General features: G+C 41.5%; 1 protein-coding gene across 1 annotated transcript; it reads left to right on the top strand.

Moving 5' to 3' along the window:
• Window positions 1-334: 334 nt before the first annotated feature.
• Window positions 335-17,795, top strand: LOC117730084 (artemin). Its single transcript, XM_034531587.1, is given in 5 exon segments — window positions 335-425; window positions 10,211-10,301; window positions 10,630-10,714; window positions 11,980-12,151; window positions 17,386-17,795. Coding segments are annotated over 5 exon segments (849 nt in total).
• The last annotated feature ends 1,698 nt before the right edge of the window (window positions 17,796-19,493 follow it).

The raw sequence follows: 19,493 nt of genomic DNA, 5'->3' as shown, positions 1-19,493 counted from the left end.
TACCTGCAAACATCTTGGCCAATAAAAGTAATTCTACTCCTCACCATAACTCTGATTGTCATCGAAATAATGACTGAGTGTGTTTCCATGCTAGTGTCTTAGTGTTGAGGATTTAAAGACCTGAATAATGGTGTGAAATAACCAGTATGTTTCATGCAAATGTCTCGTATTCTGAATATGATCCGAACTTGGATAGGAAAGAGAGCAGTCCCTTCACATCCTCTTCCACATGGCCACATAACATTATGAATACAAAAAAAGTCATGAAGAAGTGACGTGCTTGAAAAAAATAGTTGGAGACGAGGGAAGATAACTTGTTGAAAAGACTAGGAGGATGGAGGTGACCCCCGTTGCTCTAATGTGTTGGGAAGGTAATTCCACCGTGGTGGAAGTTCAAAAGTTAGGAGGTTTCTGGTATGTTTTGGGTGTATTTGTGCCCCCTGCTTTGTTCTCTAGTTTTTACAAGTATCTTTGGTTCACCCGCTGTGGCAGGTGGTCGTCCTGCAGCAGACGCACCTCACTGAGCAGGTTAGTCATGTGTGCTCGTGAGGTTCCAGGTCACTCCCCGGTGCCCCTCTGAGCTGCTGTCTGCCGCCCCACTGCCCCTGCCATGCCTCTCTGAGAGGACACCCTGGCCGGCGGAGGGTGGCGGGTTCGTGGGCTCCAGCAGCCCATAGAAGGAGCTGCAGCCTTCAGAGGGGTTTTTAATCTTGTGTTCTTGGCTTGGGGGGCTGCTGGAGATGCTTTTGTGGAGGAGAGAGGGGTGGAGGGGTGGAGGGTGTTCCTGAATGCAAGGCCACAATCAGCAGAGGGGGGTTTAAAAGGCTGGACGGGAGTTTTACTTGAGTCCCAGCCAATCTTGATAAGTCACACAGGATTGAGGGTTGCACACCAGGGCTCGGAAAAGTGTTCCTGAAACCGCTGGGCTCTTTTTAGTCTGGGCCAGAGATTATTTAGTGTGTAAATATAAACATTATTTGTTTTCGTATACACTAACCACAGATACAAGTCAGTTTAGTCAAAGTTAGGCATTTTAAGGAACATTAACATAAGATTTTATTCTTGGGTGTGGAGGATATCTTCTTCAACAACCTGCTTATTTGTTCTCACTCAAAATGACATAAAACGCATTTTGTTACTCACACGTTTCTTTTTATGGACAAGAGCTATGCGTAACACTTTAAATATTGAATATATTCACACATGTATTTTGGGGAATTAAAACAAATTAAGATTTGACAATTAAATTATATAAATGAGCTGACAGTCATATAAAATCAACATACGGTATTATGAAATTATTATAAGAAGCAGCGCATCATAGGCTGCTGGTTGCACTGCACAGTAACATATGGATGTGTTATGAGTTATGAGTGCTCTGCTATCATGCTGCTGTCTAAAAAGTGTCTCATGAAGTCATTATTTCTGTCATCACATGTCTTCACTGCTTCAGGAGTATGTTGAGAACTAAACATGTAGCCAGCAGTGAAGGGGGAGGGGCCACATGACACCCTGCGGGTCGTACACGCACACACACACACACACACGCACACATACACACATACACACACAGATACATGCACACACACACACACACATACACACACAGATACATGCACACACACGTACACACACATACACACACAGATACATGCACACACACACACATACAAACATGCACATACACGCACACACATACACAAACACGTACACACACACACACATATATATAAAGGCACACACACACACACACACACACACACAGACATACACGTACACGCACACAAACATACATAGACATACATGTACACACGTACACACATATATAAAGGCACGCACACACGTACACGCACACACACATACACGCATACAGATACATGCACACACACACACACACATACACACACAGATACATGCACACACACGTACACACACATACACACACAGATACATGCACACACACACACATACAAACATGCACATACACGCACACACATACACAAACACGTACACACACACACACATATATATAAAGGCACACACACACACACACACACACACACAGACATACACGTACACGCACACAAACATACATAGACATACATGTACACACGTACACACATATATAAAGGCACGCACACACGTACACGCACACACACATACACGCATACAGATACATGCACACACACACACACACACACACGCACACACACACACACACACACATAAATACACTTACACGTACGCACACGTACACACATACACGCCTACACTCACACGTACACACGCACACACGCACGCACACACCACAAACAAACACATCTGGAGGTGAAGCTCCAGTCGGCCCACACCTGTCCCGCAGCGGGACGCACGGCTCGGCACGGCTCGGCTCGGCAGCTCCTCTCTCTGACAGACAGCGGGAGTCAGCACAGTCCGGCGGGATTCGGCTCTGCTGTCACTCTCGTGACCACTCTCATGGCTCCAGCTGTGAGGAGGAGCACCGCGGTCGGCACTGCGCCGCCATGCCCCGGGATGTAACCGAGGAACCGACGCAGAGCTCCGCGGACGACATCCGAGTGCGCGTGGCTTATTCCGGCGGCTGGCTCTTCACGCTCACGTCCATGATCGGGAGGGCGAGCACGCTCGGCAAAGGTAAGAAGAGCGTTGATGGCTGTCTGGCACTGACCTGAGTTCAGGCTCAAAAGTTTCTAAAGCCCATCGACCCCAATGTAAGACATGAGCTTCTGGTTTATGATATATTGATGATATTGGGCATTATCAATTAAATGGATTTAACTTTACCAGCTTCCATTGTTTTATGATGGCCTTCACATTGGAGTTATTAATTAGTCATTAAAGCGCGTGCATAAGGTACCAATGAGTGGGATGATTTTGTGAAATGGACTGGAGGAAGAAACCAATCAAAGTAAAATAAATTTAAATAGATGTGTGCAAAAACATTTTTTTTGCGAGGTACTGAAATGAGAAATGGAAATGGAAAGCATGCAAATTATATTGTTATATTGTTTTTTCTCTCACTAGCATTCTTGATTAGGTAGAGCTGTTTTATATTTACATTTGTTTTTATTAATGTTTATTTTGCAGGGACAATGCACACCAATCAACAGTAAAACTGTAATTTGCATCTGCTGTCATGTGATTTATTGATGCATTGGTATAGAATGGGACGAGAGCACGTTGCTTCTTTTTTCTCATATTAAATGATGTCACTTATCGGTTTATTGTTTATGTTCATCATTATCTGTTGGCTATTTTGTTTTTTAAATGTTGTAAATCTAGTTTATTCCATTCAATACTCAAATACATATGAAAGGAGAATATTGGTGAGTTTGGGACATTACATACATGATTTGTTGGCCTGAGCTCAGAGGCGACTTGCTTCCTTGTCCAAGTGCCTATTTTAGGTGCATGGCTGCGATGTGTTGAGGCAATATTTAACAGCTCTCTGTGTTGTTCACAGAATCAGAATATCTTAGCCAAGAATATTACACGGGGGAGGAATTTGACTTCAGATGCTTTCACTTGATAAGCTTTTATTTGGACAGGATGACAGAGGTTACAAAGGGGACACGTGGACTGGTCCCACCAGTGTCAAAAGTGCTACATGTTACTTTAATATCAATGTATGATTAATACATTTTAAACATTGATTCTAAAGACAGTGTAATGTGAGAACGCTTGTATGGAATACAATTTATTTTATTAAACAGGCTTTATTTTGCACTAGGATCTTATTGTCCCTTCTGTCTTTTAGTTAATTGTTTCGGAGTCACAAGCATTACAATTACAGCTCCTTTTGGCAGCAGCTTTCAGCAAACACACGTGATGAATCCAGTCTGCATCATCTGTCCAACAACAAACAGCAGCTCAGAGACTATCGAGTGAGCATAGTGGAAGACTCCGTAGCTGGATTGGAAAGCAACAGTCTATAACATAACAAAACACAGAAAGTGGGCGTTTATTGTGGTCCATACAACGTCAAAGGTCTTCTTTGAAAACTCACAATTTTTCATCACATCTTTAGATCATTCTTAAACAAAATTGAAGTCGATCAACTTGCATTTTGTGGGAGAAGTTTGTAAACATATAACTCCGAAAAATGCCCAAAACAAAATTGGGCGAATTATTGTAGCACCCCCTAGTGTTCAAATCGCACAAGATCTTTTGTTGTTGAAAAACAAGTCATACACCTAAGGGGTTAATTGGTCCATATTATACATGTAGGTGATACAGCTTCAGTTATGATCGACACAAAGTTTGGTATGAATCGGACCCAGGGGTGTAGGAGATGTGGCCAATTATGTGTGAAAAATTTCGGACATTCTGGGTGAGCGTCAAACTTCGAGGGGGAGCTAGAGAGTAATTATTTTACCCAAATTTGACGTCTATATCAGATGGCTATTTTCACCAAGCCTGACAAGCTTGCCAAATTTGGTCGATTATGGAAAGTACTCAAAAAATGTGCCCAATGTACAAAAATAAATATCCTCTGGGACTGACTTCGTCAGTCGCTCGGACCCTAATAAGCCAAGAAAATCCATTCAGAAAGCCGCTGATCATGTCCTGTGTGAAGCCAAAAAGCCACTACACGTAGATAAGTATGACAAGGGGCGTTTTTTTCTTTATTTACGCTAGTGATGTTGTGGCGGTTGTTACATTATTACATTATTATTTGAACTCAAACCATGAACTATTTTCCAACCTGAAATGAAACCTGTAAATCTGGGCAGTGATGATTAGGTGGTATCTGGAAGTTATGGGCAGCTAATGGAAGAATGGCAGCGGCCTGCTTTATTGGAAAAATGTGCTGATGATCAGCAAAGTTTGGCGGGCAAAGAAACACTTCCACCCGTCAAAGCTGCTGTGGGCCTGTTACCACAGCAGCTTACACCCATCAGGCAGTGATAATTCATGCATCTGGCTGCTGTTAAAAGACCTACAACAGACAGATGTGAATCCTTTGTTTTCAAGTTTGTTCAGTATTTTCTGGTTATATGGAGAGTTGCTGTGGCTGGTTGGTCTGTTGATTAATTCCCAGTGATGGTGAAATCCTACGTCCACCCTACGTGAACTTTTGAAGATGTATGTGAAGATGCCTATCAACAGCTTACCTTGAGCAGACACACGCCTGGTACAGGATAGGGGCAGTTATTTAACTGTAAGCTAACATTCTGTATTGGTCTGTTGTTGGAGCGTTCAAACATAAGAGGGAAGGCACTAGTAGATTTAAATGTGCTATTTTCTCACACTTACAACCATCCTGCCTGTGTAAAAAACAATACCAAAATAATATTTTTGGAAATAGCTTGGGAAATTAGACCAAGAAAAAAGAACATGCTCCTGCATCCTGGTGCTGAGCAACATCTTCTCTGCCCCAGTCTCACTCACACGCTGGGAAATCAGAAATCAAACAGCTCCCACTTCATTTATAAAAGCTCAATTTATAGAAAAATGTCCTCCGGACATCTTTCAAGAGGTTCATACAGGGTATGCTGTCTCCGCCGTCTCTGTAAATGCATAAACATGGATGGTATGCATTTTGTTCCAAAGCATGTTTGATTGGACGCCAGTTTTCTCGTACAGTTTTCGGGAAATCAAACTGACTTCAGGGGGCTTTGTGGATGGCGATTACATTTTTGACAACAATAGACTTCCTGATTTGCTTTATTGTCATTCTTAAATACTTGAAAGACGGATCAGAGATGGTAGGTTCATCCTTCACACGTCAGTTACATTTGATTCCAAAAGTTAAATGTTTTTAAGTGAGAATGATGTTGGGCTCAGAGTTCGAGCGGGTTGTTTTTCAATCAGTAGATTCTGCAGCTTGATTCCCGGCTGCTCAAGTCCATGTCAATGAGTCCTTGGGCTTGATGACATGTAGTGTTAAAGAACTTTGAGTGGTAGGAAGACTAGAAAAGTCCATTTACCATTTGAAAGAAACTTTAATAATCTACTACTCTGCTGTGCACGAGCAACACACCGTGGCTTCACATGTCAACACGCTTCATACAAGATGTACAACAAGTCATCCAACCATCTAAAGGTAAAAGAGCTTCCGGCGGTTCTGAATGGCAATCTCAAAGGTCTGCTGCCATAGCATCCTTCCACTGCCTCATCTTTTTACTTGGGTGCACTTCATCACATTTTCTCCACTGGAAGAGCATCCTCAAGTGCACTTCATCAGTAACTGTAACTCTGTCTTAATCGGTGCTCAGAGAGAGCCACCATGCAAGCGTCAGGAAATGGCGAAACTCTAAACTCGCTGACGACCTGCTTGCCTATTGATCTCTTTTTTTAAATTTCTGCAGGTAAAAGCTCTTTCTACCAAACCAAAATAAGATCCTAATTTTCTAACCCCAAAAAACTCTTCTCTATCTTTTCCAACCTCCTTGTCCCCCCCCCCCCCCCCCCCCCCCATGTCCCCCTCCTCCTTCCATTCTTCTACCAAGCCACTTCGTCGACTACTTTACAAACAAGATAGATGACATACGCTCCTCCTTTGCTAATCCATCTTCTATCACTACACTTCCATCAACTTCTTCTTCAACCCCTTCGCTTTCCTCTTTCACTCCCCTGTCTTCTAATCAAGTTCTTACCTCGGTAAGCTCCGCACCGAACCACAAAATGTAATTACCTACACTTACTTCAGTACAATGGACATTTCAGTCTCAAGAGGCCACAAGTAGGACTGTTAAACAAATTTAATAATTGTTGTCATTTCCGTAGATTACACATCAGGCATCTACTACAGGAAAAAAATCAGTTTCTCATCTGAACTGTTGTAGGCTGTCATTTACATTTATGTAATCTGGGATAGATCTATCCTACTCAACATCCATGTCTACCTAAATCTACAGAAGCAGAGAGAGAAACAGGAAGTAGTAAAAAAACGAGATTAAAAGCACAACATAACAAACTTTAACAACTTCACTTTTGCTGTCTTCTTTTGCTCTTTTTATGTCTCGGTGGACATTTGAGTGATTTATGGACTCTTTGTTTCTGTATTATTCGAAGGTTCCACTTACTGCACGGAAACTTCTCCTGGTTGTAATTTCCTTTTATTATAGGGAGTGAACTTAAAGCATCTGTTATTTTATCATGCTATAAAATGTTTATTAAATATTTGTGAATTGACCCCAGATCCTTTTAAGGATGGTGTGTGCTTTCCTCCTTTTTATTAGACCTGTTCATTACAGTTGAAGAGACTTTTGATCAAGTGAATCCTCACCCAGTTAAAACTGGTCTCATATTTCCTTTAATACAAGAGCTGCATACAAGTCATCATGGCAATTTGCCTCCTGTTCTGCCTTCAGTATTCACTCCTGGAGCTGGTATAGAATCTGTGGACTAGAATCCCACATCTAAATATAAAACAAGGAATTTCTTCTTCACTTTCTTACTCTTCACTTCCATGGAGTAAACAATTGGACCCCAAATTGGTTAAAGTCATGTGTCAGAGTCTACCTTCATACTATGTCAGTTGCTCTCCGTCTATTACCGATGCAGATGGGTTTTAATTGGAGTTAGCTGAAAGCCTGCTGCACTTAATGCAACCGCTAAAGGCTGCCTCGATGCATCGGTATCAAACGTCGATGGTCACTGACCAAAGGTCTGACGCGTTGGGAGTGATGAGGGAATGAACTGGTCTCAACAACGCTACAAGCAGCACTCGTGGGAGCTGCTCTGACTTAGAATTGCACTAGTTTGATCAAAGCAGACTCATCTTTCCTGTGTGTCACCAGTTCTTCTGCGGATTTTGAATCAGTTGAATTTCTGTTATTGTTGTTGCCACTCATGCTGGGCTGCTTTTCTGTTTATAGGAGACAAACGGAAACATAAAACGTATCAGTGGCAGAGGATTTCTCCAAGGAAGAAGACTTTCTGACTGACAACAGTACCAAACATAGCAAACACTTTGATTAACGTAACTGCTTGGGTCGCCAACTCTCTCACTTACCAAAGGCGACGTGCCACGGTGCCAGGGCGGTCTGGTATGGTGTGTGGATTTAAAGTGTTGGTTTATATTCATTTAGATAGGCAAAATAATTCAGTCTTCAACTCTCAAAATAAATGATCAAATGAAACCCATCGACCTTTTTCAGTGTTATGAGCTCTGTGAGCTTGGCAAGTAGCTTTCTGAGTGCAACTTGCCATTAAACAGAGTGTGTCAACAAAGTTGACCCTGGCATTATCTGCTGAATGTACTGTGATGGGCCTAGTTTCCAGTTTATGCTTTAGCAGTCAGTTCAACAGAGCTCGATGTATACCATTTGCAGTTTCATCGCTGTCTTCATCAAATTCTGCACTCCATCAGACAGATTTATCTCATGCACACTGGAAACATTTGTCTATCCCCCTCATTTGAGTCAAGGACAGAGCATCCAAAAGGTCTTGCACAGTCTTTGGTACTAAAACCTTCTGCAATCATCTCAGCGTTTGCACTCTTCCCAAGTGCATCATCTTCACAAAACAAGGTGAAGTTGTCATACTTGCTGCAATTTTGTCATCTTCCGCAGCAGATGTCAAGAAAACCAATATTGCTTGCCCCTTTTAGATGGTGTTACATTCTTGTGCATTTCTCTGCTGAGTACGATCATTCAGCATTAAGCGCATTTCTTCAAGTCACTGCCGATGGGTTTAACCCACGTCTTTTTACCATCTCCCATTGTTTGTTGTGGCTGCACATATTTGCACATCAACAACACCAGTCAGTACCAAAACATGTTCTTTTTTTTCAGAAGAAGTGGCGTATCTACGATATAGACAATGATGAACACAAGGGGCCCATGATTGGATAACGGGTGATCTGCTACTGTTGTTGCATCAGATCTAGGATCTGTAAGATTGCTGCCTGCTGATCAAAGTAGATCAGTGCATCCTCAATGCCTTTTGGCGGCGTTCACACATGTTCTGCGAGCTGTCCACATGTGATGAGCATGTTGAGGTTTAAGACTGTGATGCCTCGCAAGGATCTTAGCATTATGAACCTGTTCAAAGGGGCTTGAGAGCGAGTTCTGACAAAGAATAAAGAAACCAATGTGGCCGTCCAAACAAAATATGCAATATCGTGTTACACATTAGCATTACCTGTATTTGTGAATTACGTTGCAGAACAGTGCAGACAGTAAAGTCTACTACGAGTACAGCCAGCCACACCGGACCAGACCGGAGACCGGTGGCCGAGACCAAGTCAGAGTCAAAACACTAGACAAGTTTGAGAAAATATCCTCGGTCTGGAGACTAGCCTTGGATATGTGAATTTACTGATCTGATTGTGAAACGGAAGGAATTGTAAAAAGTAGGATGGGAGCAAGAGCCTTCAGTTATCAAGCTCCTCTTTTATGGAACCAGCTTCTACTTTCAGTCTGGGAGGCAGACACAGTCACCTCATTTAATAATAGACTTAAGACTTTCCTCTTTAATAGTGCTTATAGTTAGGGCTGAATCAGGTTTGCCCTGGTCGAGGCCCTTGATATGGCTGCTGGGGGATGTTTTAGGATACACTGAGCACCTATCTCCTCTTCTCTCTCTCCTTATGGATGAATTTACATCTCTCCATTGCACCTTATTAACTCTGCTTCCTCCCTGGAGTCTTTGTGACTTCACGTCTCATAGGGTCCATTGGACCTGGCGGTGTCTGATGCCTGGTGAGCCGGCCTCCCGCGTTGCTTTTTTCCCTGTGAAAGGTTATTTTTGGGGAGTTTTTCCTGATCCGATGTGAGGTCCTGGGACAGGGATGTCGTATGTGTTCAGATTGTAAAGCCCTCTGAGGCAAATTTGTAAATTGTGATATTGGGCTATACAAAATAAACTGAATTGAATTGAATTTAATTGTTTTATGGTTTAGGTGCGAAGAGAACATTAAGTTTTGGTGATAGCATTGCCTTCCCTTTGTTAACCACATGAGTTATGACACAACATTCCCTTTAAATTAAGATTTATGTCTCTATAAACACCATTCACACAAAATGCTCTGGGAGTGAAGTGTGTGAACTGAATTGCCCATGACATGAGCATGACTCATTAATAAAGATTTAACAACCAAATGTAACTTGTTTGTACAGTGAAGTAAAGCCGGTATTCATCCTTGAGGAATCTTTCAACAAGGCATGTAAAAAGAACAGCTCTTAAGCTACTGAATGAAGAGTGCTTTCCTTTATAGTCCTTATTATCATTTTCTGTTTTTCAGATGGAAAAACCTGGTGGAGGCAGGAGGCGTCGACTCCCCAGCATCACCTGAAGAACTGGAAGGTGAGCACTGGTCCCACTATATTCAGGGTGTGTTTTCCTGTCAGCTGGCTAGAGATGTGGTCAGTAAAGAGACTGATGCCGACAAACACCCTGAACGAGAGAATGTATGAGAATCAGAAAGAAAAGGAGGCAAGCAGGAATTGGCCGGCCCACTGTTGGCAGATACGTTTCACCATCGGTCCAGTTTCCACAACAAGGCCCATTTGATCTGCTCCTGGAGTTCCTGCCAGGCGCTGCAGAGAGACTCATTTCATAAGTGATGTTAAAATATTAACTTTACCTGCACAATGGGATGGTGTCACGTGTCAATTAAGTAAGTAAAGAGGTGCAGGTGTTGGGCTACAGGAATCCCACAAGGCTGTGGAGATGAGGCCCCTATAGACACAATTTCCATGTCAAAGAGCCAGTGGAACAGGACGGATCAGCTTTCAGTCCCTACAATGTATGAAACACTGTATTTCACTTCATTAAATGCAAACACTAATGCAAAATCCCTTTGGATTTGGTTTTCGACAATACAAAAGAGTTGAGTATAGGTTTTGACTGCTTCTAGCACTGTGCAGCAACCTTTTTTGACTTGTTTTGTTGCTCATTTCACAACGAATGCCGACTCCTCACTTCTGTGTTTGAGTCTGTGTGTTTCAATGATGGATTGGCAAAATCCTCAGTATGAGTTTTGCACTGGTGGAAAGTAACTGAGTACATTTGCTCCTGCTGTATAATCAAAGGTAGTCGATAAAAAATTCAGAGCATATCTATGGCCTGCACCTGTTCTTTATTTGAGTAATTCCATTTTCTATACAACTACAATTGACAGAGAAATATTGTTTACTCCTCTGCATTTGTTGAAGCTTAAATTCATATGCAGATTCAGATCATTTATTAAGAATATATAATTAAGAACTAATACTGATTAAACCAGCCTTGTACATGTAAAATCCATTATTATTTACTTTGTTCTTATTTTTTAATCTTGTTCTAATTATATATGCTTTATTACTATGGCTTTTTTATAAATACAAAAATAATTAAAAAAGACAAGACATTTAAAATTATAATAACAAATTAAAAAAATAAAAGATTAAAAATAATAAAAGACCACGACAGCCACAGAAACTATTTTAATCTGATAACTCAGCTGTAGATAAAAGGCTACTGAGTAGTTAACCATGTACAGTGTTGTAGGGGCTAGTTTACTGGACTTCATGGACTGAACTGGAGCTGATTGATGGAGTGCTATTTGAACAGTGAAACGTTCTTAAGTCTATTTAAATGTTAACACTGTTAGCTCGGGACAGGGACTAGGAATCTTTTGACTCCACTGAACGAAGCGATTTGACTCGGCAAAGTGATTTCTGAATTCAATGTCTATCATATAAAGTGATTCAAATTATCCAAACCATTACCTGCTCCAACATTGAAGTGCATTAATATCCAATCCAATAATAAAATGTATATATTTCTGAAATGGGCCGTCCTCTATAGTGAGTACTTTTATTTATTTGAGTGCTATTACTTCTGTACCTTTGACTTACTTGTCTCAAAGGATTTCTACACTGTGCTGCCTTTTCTTCCACCAAAAAGGAAAGTTGAAGAGGGCTCATGAACACTTTTAGAATGCACCACATGGTGGCGATTCCACTTTTGGTGTCTGTGACGATGCCTGCTGACCAAAAGTGCCTTTGTGCTCCTTGGTGTCATCATCAGGTGATGCTGTGGGTGGTGGCGTCATTGCTGACACTAGTGGAAGACGTGTTTTCTGAGGAGGACAATAAAGAGGCTCAGTCCGACCTCCGGCGTGTCCTCAGGCAGCCCTCCTTGTCTCCTGCTGAGGATCTGGAACAAGACAGGGTGCACACACCCTGGCCTAAAGCCCTCGGCAAGTATTTCAGTTTTGTTTTATTTCATCAGCAAGGTATGGGCACGCTACAATGTACTTGTTCTTGTTGTTTTACTTCAATTAAGGATTCAACTTGAATCTAATTTGATCAACGACACATTCTGGATTTAGAGATGGAAATAATCTTTTATTGTAAAATGAACACACCTGGATTTTAGTTTTTCTGTTCAGATATTTGAGGTTATATGTCTAGTTGGAGTCGGTACAATGAAATATCTCAAATAAAACTATAAACAATAATGTTTACTATTTGGGCTGATATTGAGGTTATTATTAGCATAGAAATATTAAATATCATCTCTCATTGTAGACAAAAAGCCTTGTTTTTTTTGCTCAAGGTTAATGTGAGTCTCTTAGGAATTTATTAGAGTCTCTGTCATCATACGACATTTTCATCCGCTAACCGGTCAGCTCCGCTTTGGCACAGTACAGGAAATTTCCCATGTCATAAATTGATCTGACAGTCAAGGACCGACCGCTTTGTACATTAACTGTCAGCTTGTTCTCCATATTTATACATATCGCATGAAAATCAATCTTGACAGGCTCTGAGTAATGCGTTTGTGTCGGCTATTGAAGACATGTAACTGCTGCAATAGCATCAGTTCTATAACTGGAGAGTATTTCTTCATTCAAAGAGCAATGAACAAACCTGAACGCGTTTCTCCATGGGCAAGATGTTTTCTCTCTTCTTCTGACTGGCTTCCTAAAGAGTTTGATTGACAGACGGTTGATCGAATCACCTGCCAATCATTTTTGGCAGGTGATTCGGCAGAGCCTGCCCTTCTCCAAACTGTTTCCAGTGACAGATTATCAGATGGTTCCGTGCAAACAGATCTGTGGTCATGGTTAAAAGATACCAAGGCTGACTGTTGTTATAGGGCACAGGAATCTCAAGGCAGGGCTCCTGCGTGTCAAAAGTCACACGCTTTGTTGACCTCTTCACCCCAAATTCCACCCAGAGAGGCTCTTGGGTTAGTTCTGCCTTTTGCTCCTGACAGACATCATTGTTACAGCAACTAGACCTAACAAGTGTTGTGTTTTAGGCATTTGAACAACTGTGCACGTCTTTATTTCAACAATTATTATAGAATTATTATAGAATTTAAGACATTTAATCTCCCCCTAACAAAAATAAGAACAAATATGTGATATTGAGTATGTCGGGAATTTATATGACATGCCCAGTGAGTACCCATCACATATTGCCTTGTACTTCTGCATAGTGGCCATGTCGCATTGGCTTCCTGCAGACATACACTCTTAGGCATGTCTCACTTTTGGAAGGGCACTCTTCATTTCCATCCTTCATTTGAACAGCACCTGTTTTTTTGTGTGCAGTTAAGATGCTGAAAACAAAGCTTCATAAATCTGAGACGGGGGCCATAAAATGGCAGCGTGCCACTCATGGATGACTGGGCTCTGGACATTTGCCTGGTAGTTTTCATCACTGAATCTGTGGGTCAGTGGTAGAGCAGGGTTGTCCTGCAGTTCGATCCCTGGCTCCGCTTGTCCATGTCGAGTCGTCCTTGGGCAAAGCCCAAGTTGCTCCCGTAGCTGTGCCTGTCATATGTGAATGTTGTATGAATATTACGTTGGGCAGGTGGGATCTTGCATGTTATCCATTAGTGTGTGAATGGGTGAATGGTGACATTCAGTGTTAAGGAGCTTTGAGTGGTTGGAAGACTAGAAAGAGAAATACAGTCCATTTACCATTTTGGTTGAGTGAGCCCCGTGTGCCACGAATAGGATTAATGACTGAAAATCTGTTCATTCTAACAATCAGTTTGGTAAGAAGCTAAACCATAACGCAGTCTCTTTTCTGAAAAATAATAAGTTTAATAACTTTATTAAACTGAAATAAAAACCAGGTTCATAGTAAGCCCCCCTCATGATAGTGTTGCTGTGAGTTGCCTAGTGTTGTAGATATCGGTCGTAGAGCTAAATCATGATCCAGTTACTCAGGACGATCCACAGACCTGTTGGATGCAGTTTCATGTAGGAACTATTTCTTTCTCTGCCAAATTACAACCGGCAAACACGAAAGGAAGCGCGCCGTCTACTCATTAGCTTGTGCTCTGACAGCAATTATAAGAATGCAGCTGCTCGACTGGTCTTCAACCTCCCGAAATGTACCCACACTACTCCGCTCCTCCGCGACCTTCACTGGTTACCGGTGGCCGCCCACATTCGCTTCAAAACATTGGTACTTGCGTACCGTGCTGCGAACAGATCGGGTCCAGTCTACATCCAGGACATGGTCTAACCGTACACCCCAGCCCGTTCACTTGTAGCTCCTTCATTTCGAGCTAAACACTCAACAAAATCACGACTCATGGTTTAATGCACTTATTGTAAGTCGCTTTGGATAAAAGCGTCAGCTAAATGACATAATGTAATGTAATGTAATGTAATAAGTTATTGAGGAGGATAGCTTTTTAAAATGTTTTACTCCAGTATCTAATGGATTATGCCTTCTCCTCCAAAGAGTAGATGAACTGAACGACCAAGGCACAACAAGGGTTACTGTAGAGTTATCGTATTGTTTGAAGCACGGGACAATCACTGCTGATATCTTTGTACTGCTTTAAGCCACGTTTTTCCATCCAAAGCTTTATGAAATGACGGGAAATATGACCATGACACACCAGTGCCACGCTACGATTGTCTCGTGACTTGTGCTCTCGATAGACAAACCACATTTAGCACAAGATGTGATCGCCCTGAATATTGCCCAATTTGAATGTGACATTGGAATAGCTGTATAATTACATGAAATAATGCAAACCCATGTGGCATGTTTTGACATGGCTGAATATTTACCCGAGATGGTGGGCGGGGGGGGGGGTTGACTGAAAAATGATGTGCTCTTCGCCTGGGGAACATCTGTATGCATTTTTCCTTTCTATTTTTTTCCCCCCTCGTGATTACAAGTTATTTTTTATTTTTTTTACATTGAGGCATGAGCTGACAAGCACCTATGCTGCTTTAAATGAGCCTTCTACGGTGGTAATAAACCTCCCCTAAGGACAATAATGCATGGAAGTATCGAAGGAAAAAGTGCGTGAGCAAAGCCATCCCCGGTTCACAAAACTCAGGAAGTATAGAAGTCAGTCAAACACCTGGGCCAGGTCGACGTTGTTTGAAACTTTCCTGGCAACAGAAAAATAAACTTCGGCTCTGGTTGGAGCTCTGCCAACAGCGCACAGTGACAGTACATTTTACATCACTAAGCCGACAACCAGAGGAATTTCCCTCCCAGTTTCTACGCCTGCGTCTGCTTTTAATTTAATCATGCACGCTCTGCTCTGCTCATAAAACTCCATTCTAATCCGATGCATAAACTAAAGTGTGAGAAGTTGTTCACCTTTCAGTCTCTAAAGGCCAGAGCAGGCAGTTCCTAAGTGCCTTATCTTAACAGCAGGAATCCCCCTGGTGCTAAAAGCTCAGAGCAAAGCTTTCCCTGAGGAGTTAGACACAGAGCTGCATGAAGCAACGAGGTAATGAGAACTCCTGAGTGAAGAGGAAGTCCGGGGCTTACCCTGTTACTGCGGATGACATTGTGTTTCGGAATTAGTTTACACACAGTCTGTACAGTGATTGGTTGACGTGGGGCAGGTCTGTGCCAGTGAATGTGAAATACAATATTCATCAATATATAGTGTGAAAAAGAACCAGATTAAATTAGAATAGATAACAAAGTTCAAGTCAAATATGTAATGTTCAAATGTTCTATTCTATCTATTATATTATATTTATATTGGTAAATAGCAAATCAAATGTAATCATTACATTTAAGAATTACATTTTAAAATACAGATAAATAAATAAAATTCACAAATTATTAATTCAATAAAAAGTAACATATATAATCAAATCAATTAAATTATAAACAGAAATAAATTTGTTAAAAACAATGCAGATCTGAAGAGGGTTTTAGCTTTGAGGAATAGCTTTCAAATGCTGCAAGTAGTCACAGTATTCACACTAGTCACACGAGTCACATGAGTCACACTAGTCAAGTCACAGTAGTCACACTAGTCACACTAGTCACACGAGTCACAGTATTCACACTAGTCACACAAATCACACTAGTCAAGTCACACTAGTCACAGTATTCACACAAGTCACAGTATTCACACAACTCACAGTAGTCACACGAGTCACACTAGTCACAGTAGTCACACGAGTCACAGTATTCACACTAGTCACACAAATCACACTAGTCAAGTCACACTAGTCACAGTATTCACAGTATTCACACTAGTCACAATATTCACACTAGTCGCACTAGTCACACTAGTCATGTCACAGTAGTCACACTCGTCACAGTAGTTACACCAGTCACAGTAGTTACACCAGTGACAGTAGTCACAGTATTATTTTTTTTATTTATTTGCACAATTCAAACAATTCAAACATTCAACAGAGATAAATGAATATCACAGTTCAGGAAGAGACAAAAAGCCAACTGGGCTTATTTGAAGCCTCCACCTATATAATATTTAAAATTTTACAAAATTACAAACATAAAATGAAAAATAGTAGTCACACTAGTCACAGTAGTCAAGTCACAGTATTCACACTAGTCACACCAGTCACAGTAGTCAATTCAATTCAGTTTATTTTGTAAAGCCCATGAGGCCGGACCAATGAGGCCAGGCCCTTTGAGGAAGGAGGCACAAAGAAGGAGGCAGGGCAATTGAGAAGGAGGCCAGGCCCAGGCCAGGGGCTGGATGCAGGAAGCAGGGCCAAGGAGTCAGGACCCAGGTTTAGTGACTTTTGGATCAAGCTTTTTTGATAGAGAGAGAGACAGGCAGACAGAGAAGGCAGGGACATGCAGGAAAGGGACAAATCCAGCCCACTGCAGTAAGGACTCAACCATTATTATTATTATTATAGCTACTTTCATTGGAAAAGAGTTGGCAACACTGCACTGGGTTCTTTGGTTGGACCATTTTAGTAATGTAGAGTACTCTTGCTAGTTTCCCAAGATACCAGCCCTGGCTTTAAGATTGATCCTCACTGCTTAACAATCTGTTTGTACAGGAATTGAAAGAAATGATACTGCTCTTAAATTCACATTAAAACGTTATTTTGGGAGCCAATATTTGGTCACTGTTTCTTACAATGTCTTTTTTTTACCATAGGAGATTTGGGAACCAAATATTTGACTACCCAAGTGTCTCGTCTGTGTTTCATTTTGCTTGTAGAGGAGTGGTCACTGATGCAGGAAGAGGAAATCCAGCACAGCAGATGGCAGCGCTCCCCTCGCAACCCAAACTCGCCCAGAACATCACGGAGGAATCGCAAGAAGACTAAGAGCAATCACGACTGCCACCTGGAAAGGAAGCAGATGCGGGTGCGGGATCTCGGTCTTGGCTATGACTCGGACGAAATAGTCCTCTTTAAGTACTGCGTCGGGACATGCCATGGCTCCCGCAAGAACTACGACCTGGCCCTGAAGGCTCTGATGGACAATGGGAGCATCTCTGGCAAGAAAGTCAGCGGTCACCCTTGCTGTCGGCCCACCCGTTACGAGACCGTGTCTTTCATGGATACCCAGACTACCTGGCAGACAATTAAGTGGCTCTCGGCGGCCAACTGCAGCTGTGTGGGCTGAGTGTCCATCTGCACACAGAAAGGTTATTGTGTGAAATGCGTGGTTTGCCGTGAGGCCTGGGTGACTAAATCCTAATTCATGTGGTCGGAGGCGAGAGGCCTGGACCAGGATCCTCAGCACAGTGGCCATGGCTATCACTCCGCTAACACCTTGGATGTTAGAGTTGCGATACCTTCAGACAGAACCACACCGGCTATGTTTGCCAGCAGCCCAGGGTAGTAGAAAGTTTGTTTCAATGTCACCAGCAATAAGCACAGACGAGGAGACTATCAGTACAGCAACCATGTTGGAGGTCTTCGGTTCTTTGGCAAAAGAGGCTCTGAGTAGCTGATCACATTTCTAAGCCAGCAGCTTGACGGTTTTACTGGAATTTAGTGGGCCTTTGGTTAGTTGATAACATATGTTTTTTTTTGACTGGCAGCTGTCGATTCCACCATTAATCAGTTTTTCTGTTTGTCAGAAAGTCATGGTACCGTAGAAGAAGCTAGCTAGTGGCTAACTGCATGCAGATATTTTTGGCTGAAACATACTCCAGCTGGTATGAAGGGTCACCTTTTTCTTAATTTGCTTTTGCAAATGATTATTGGTAATCAATGATTGTGCCAATTAATTAACTGATTAGAAACATTTTAATCTTTGTCCTGCAACATTAAATGATGTTGAAGTTAACAAAACTTCAAGCATTAAATCCCAAACCACAAACTGGCAAGATTAAAGCCAAGCAGCCCATTCACATTGATTATGACCAAACAGCTTTGACTCTTCATTAGAGAATGCTTTGTGCTCACAGATGTCAGAACATTAGCCTGTATACGTGCAAAGTTCAATAGACTGGCATATTTGAGCAAGTCCCATTTATTTGAACTGTTTTTGTGTAACATTGGCGCAATGGAACAACCCAAAGACAACCCATCCTGAAATATAATGGTAACTTTAAAAGATTTCCATTATATCAAATTACATTTAAATGGGTTAATGGGTTATTAAAATCCATTTTAATTTAAAGACCATTGATAGTTTTACATATAGAATGTGATTCATCAGCTTCTGCACGATAAGACATCTTAATATTGGCATTATGTTCTGTTGGTTAGTGAGCTAACAAAGCCAAAAACTCCACCATTTGTTCAGGTCACATTACCTGTGTCTAAAAAAACAAGTCAACCTTATAAGACCATTCACTTTTATTCTGAACATTACTGACTTATACAGCCACAACGCAGCTTTACTGAAACACGTTGGTTGTTTTACAGCCTATACTACTTATCCATTATTTGCCAAAAGCCAGTTATCCAGTGAACCTTCACGATGGAGCCAAATGTGTCTATATATTTTTTCAACTGCAAAGCCTCTATTAAAACAAAGTTAGCATGACATGAACTGCTCTAATCAACCAAAAAAAATCAGTTTAAAGACCAAATATTGTGATGTGAAGACATGTTAGTAAAAACGTTTTCTAGAATTTTTTCCTGTTTTGTTATTGTAAATACAATGGTCTTCATAAGACCCAAATTAGCTTTCACCGTGTGATACAACTCTACTTTTCCTTCCAGCGCAGCTCAATAACACAATCTGGTCAAGGAAAAGTCATCATGAAAGCAACTGTAGTCAGTCTTCCGATGTCCTAAACCTGTCTCTCTTACACACGCACATTTTAAGTTTAGTAATACAAAAGTATTTTACTTTGTTTATTTTAGT

The sequence above is a fragment of the Cyclopterus lumpus genome, chromosome 4, assembly GCF_009769545.1.
Source record: "Cyclopterus lumpus isolate fCycLum1 chromosome 4, fCycLum1.pri, whole genome shotgun sequence".
Lineage (NCBI taxonomy): Eukaryota > Metazoa > Chordata > Actinopteri > Perciformes > Cyclopteridae > Cyclopterus > Cyclopterus lumpus.
The sequence above is the reverse complement of the archived record's forward strand: the minus strand, read 5'-3'. Positions and strand labels throughout refer to the sequence as shown.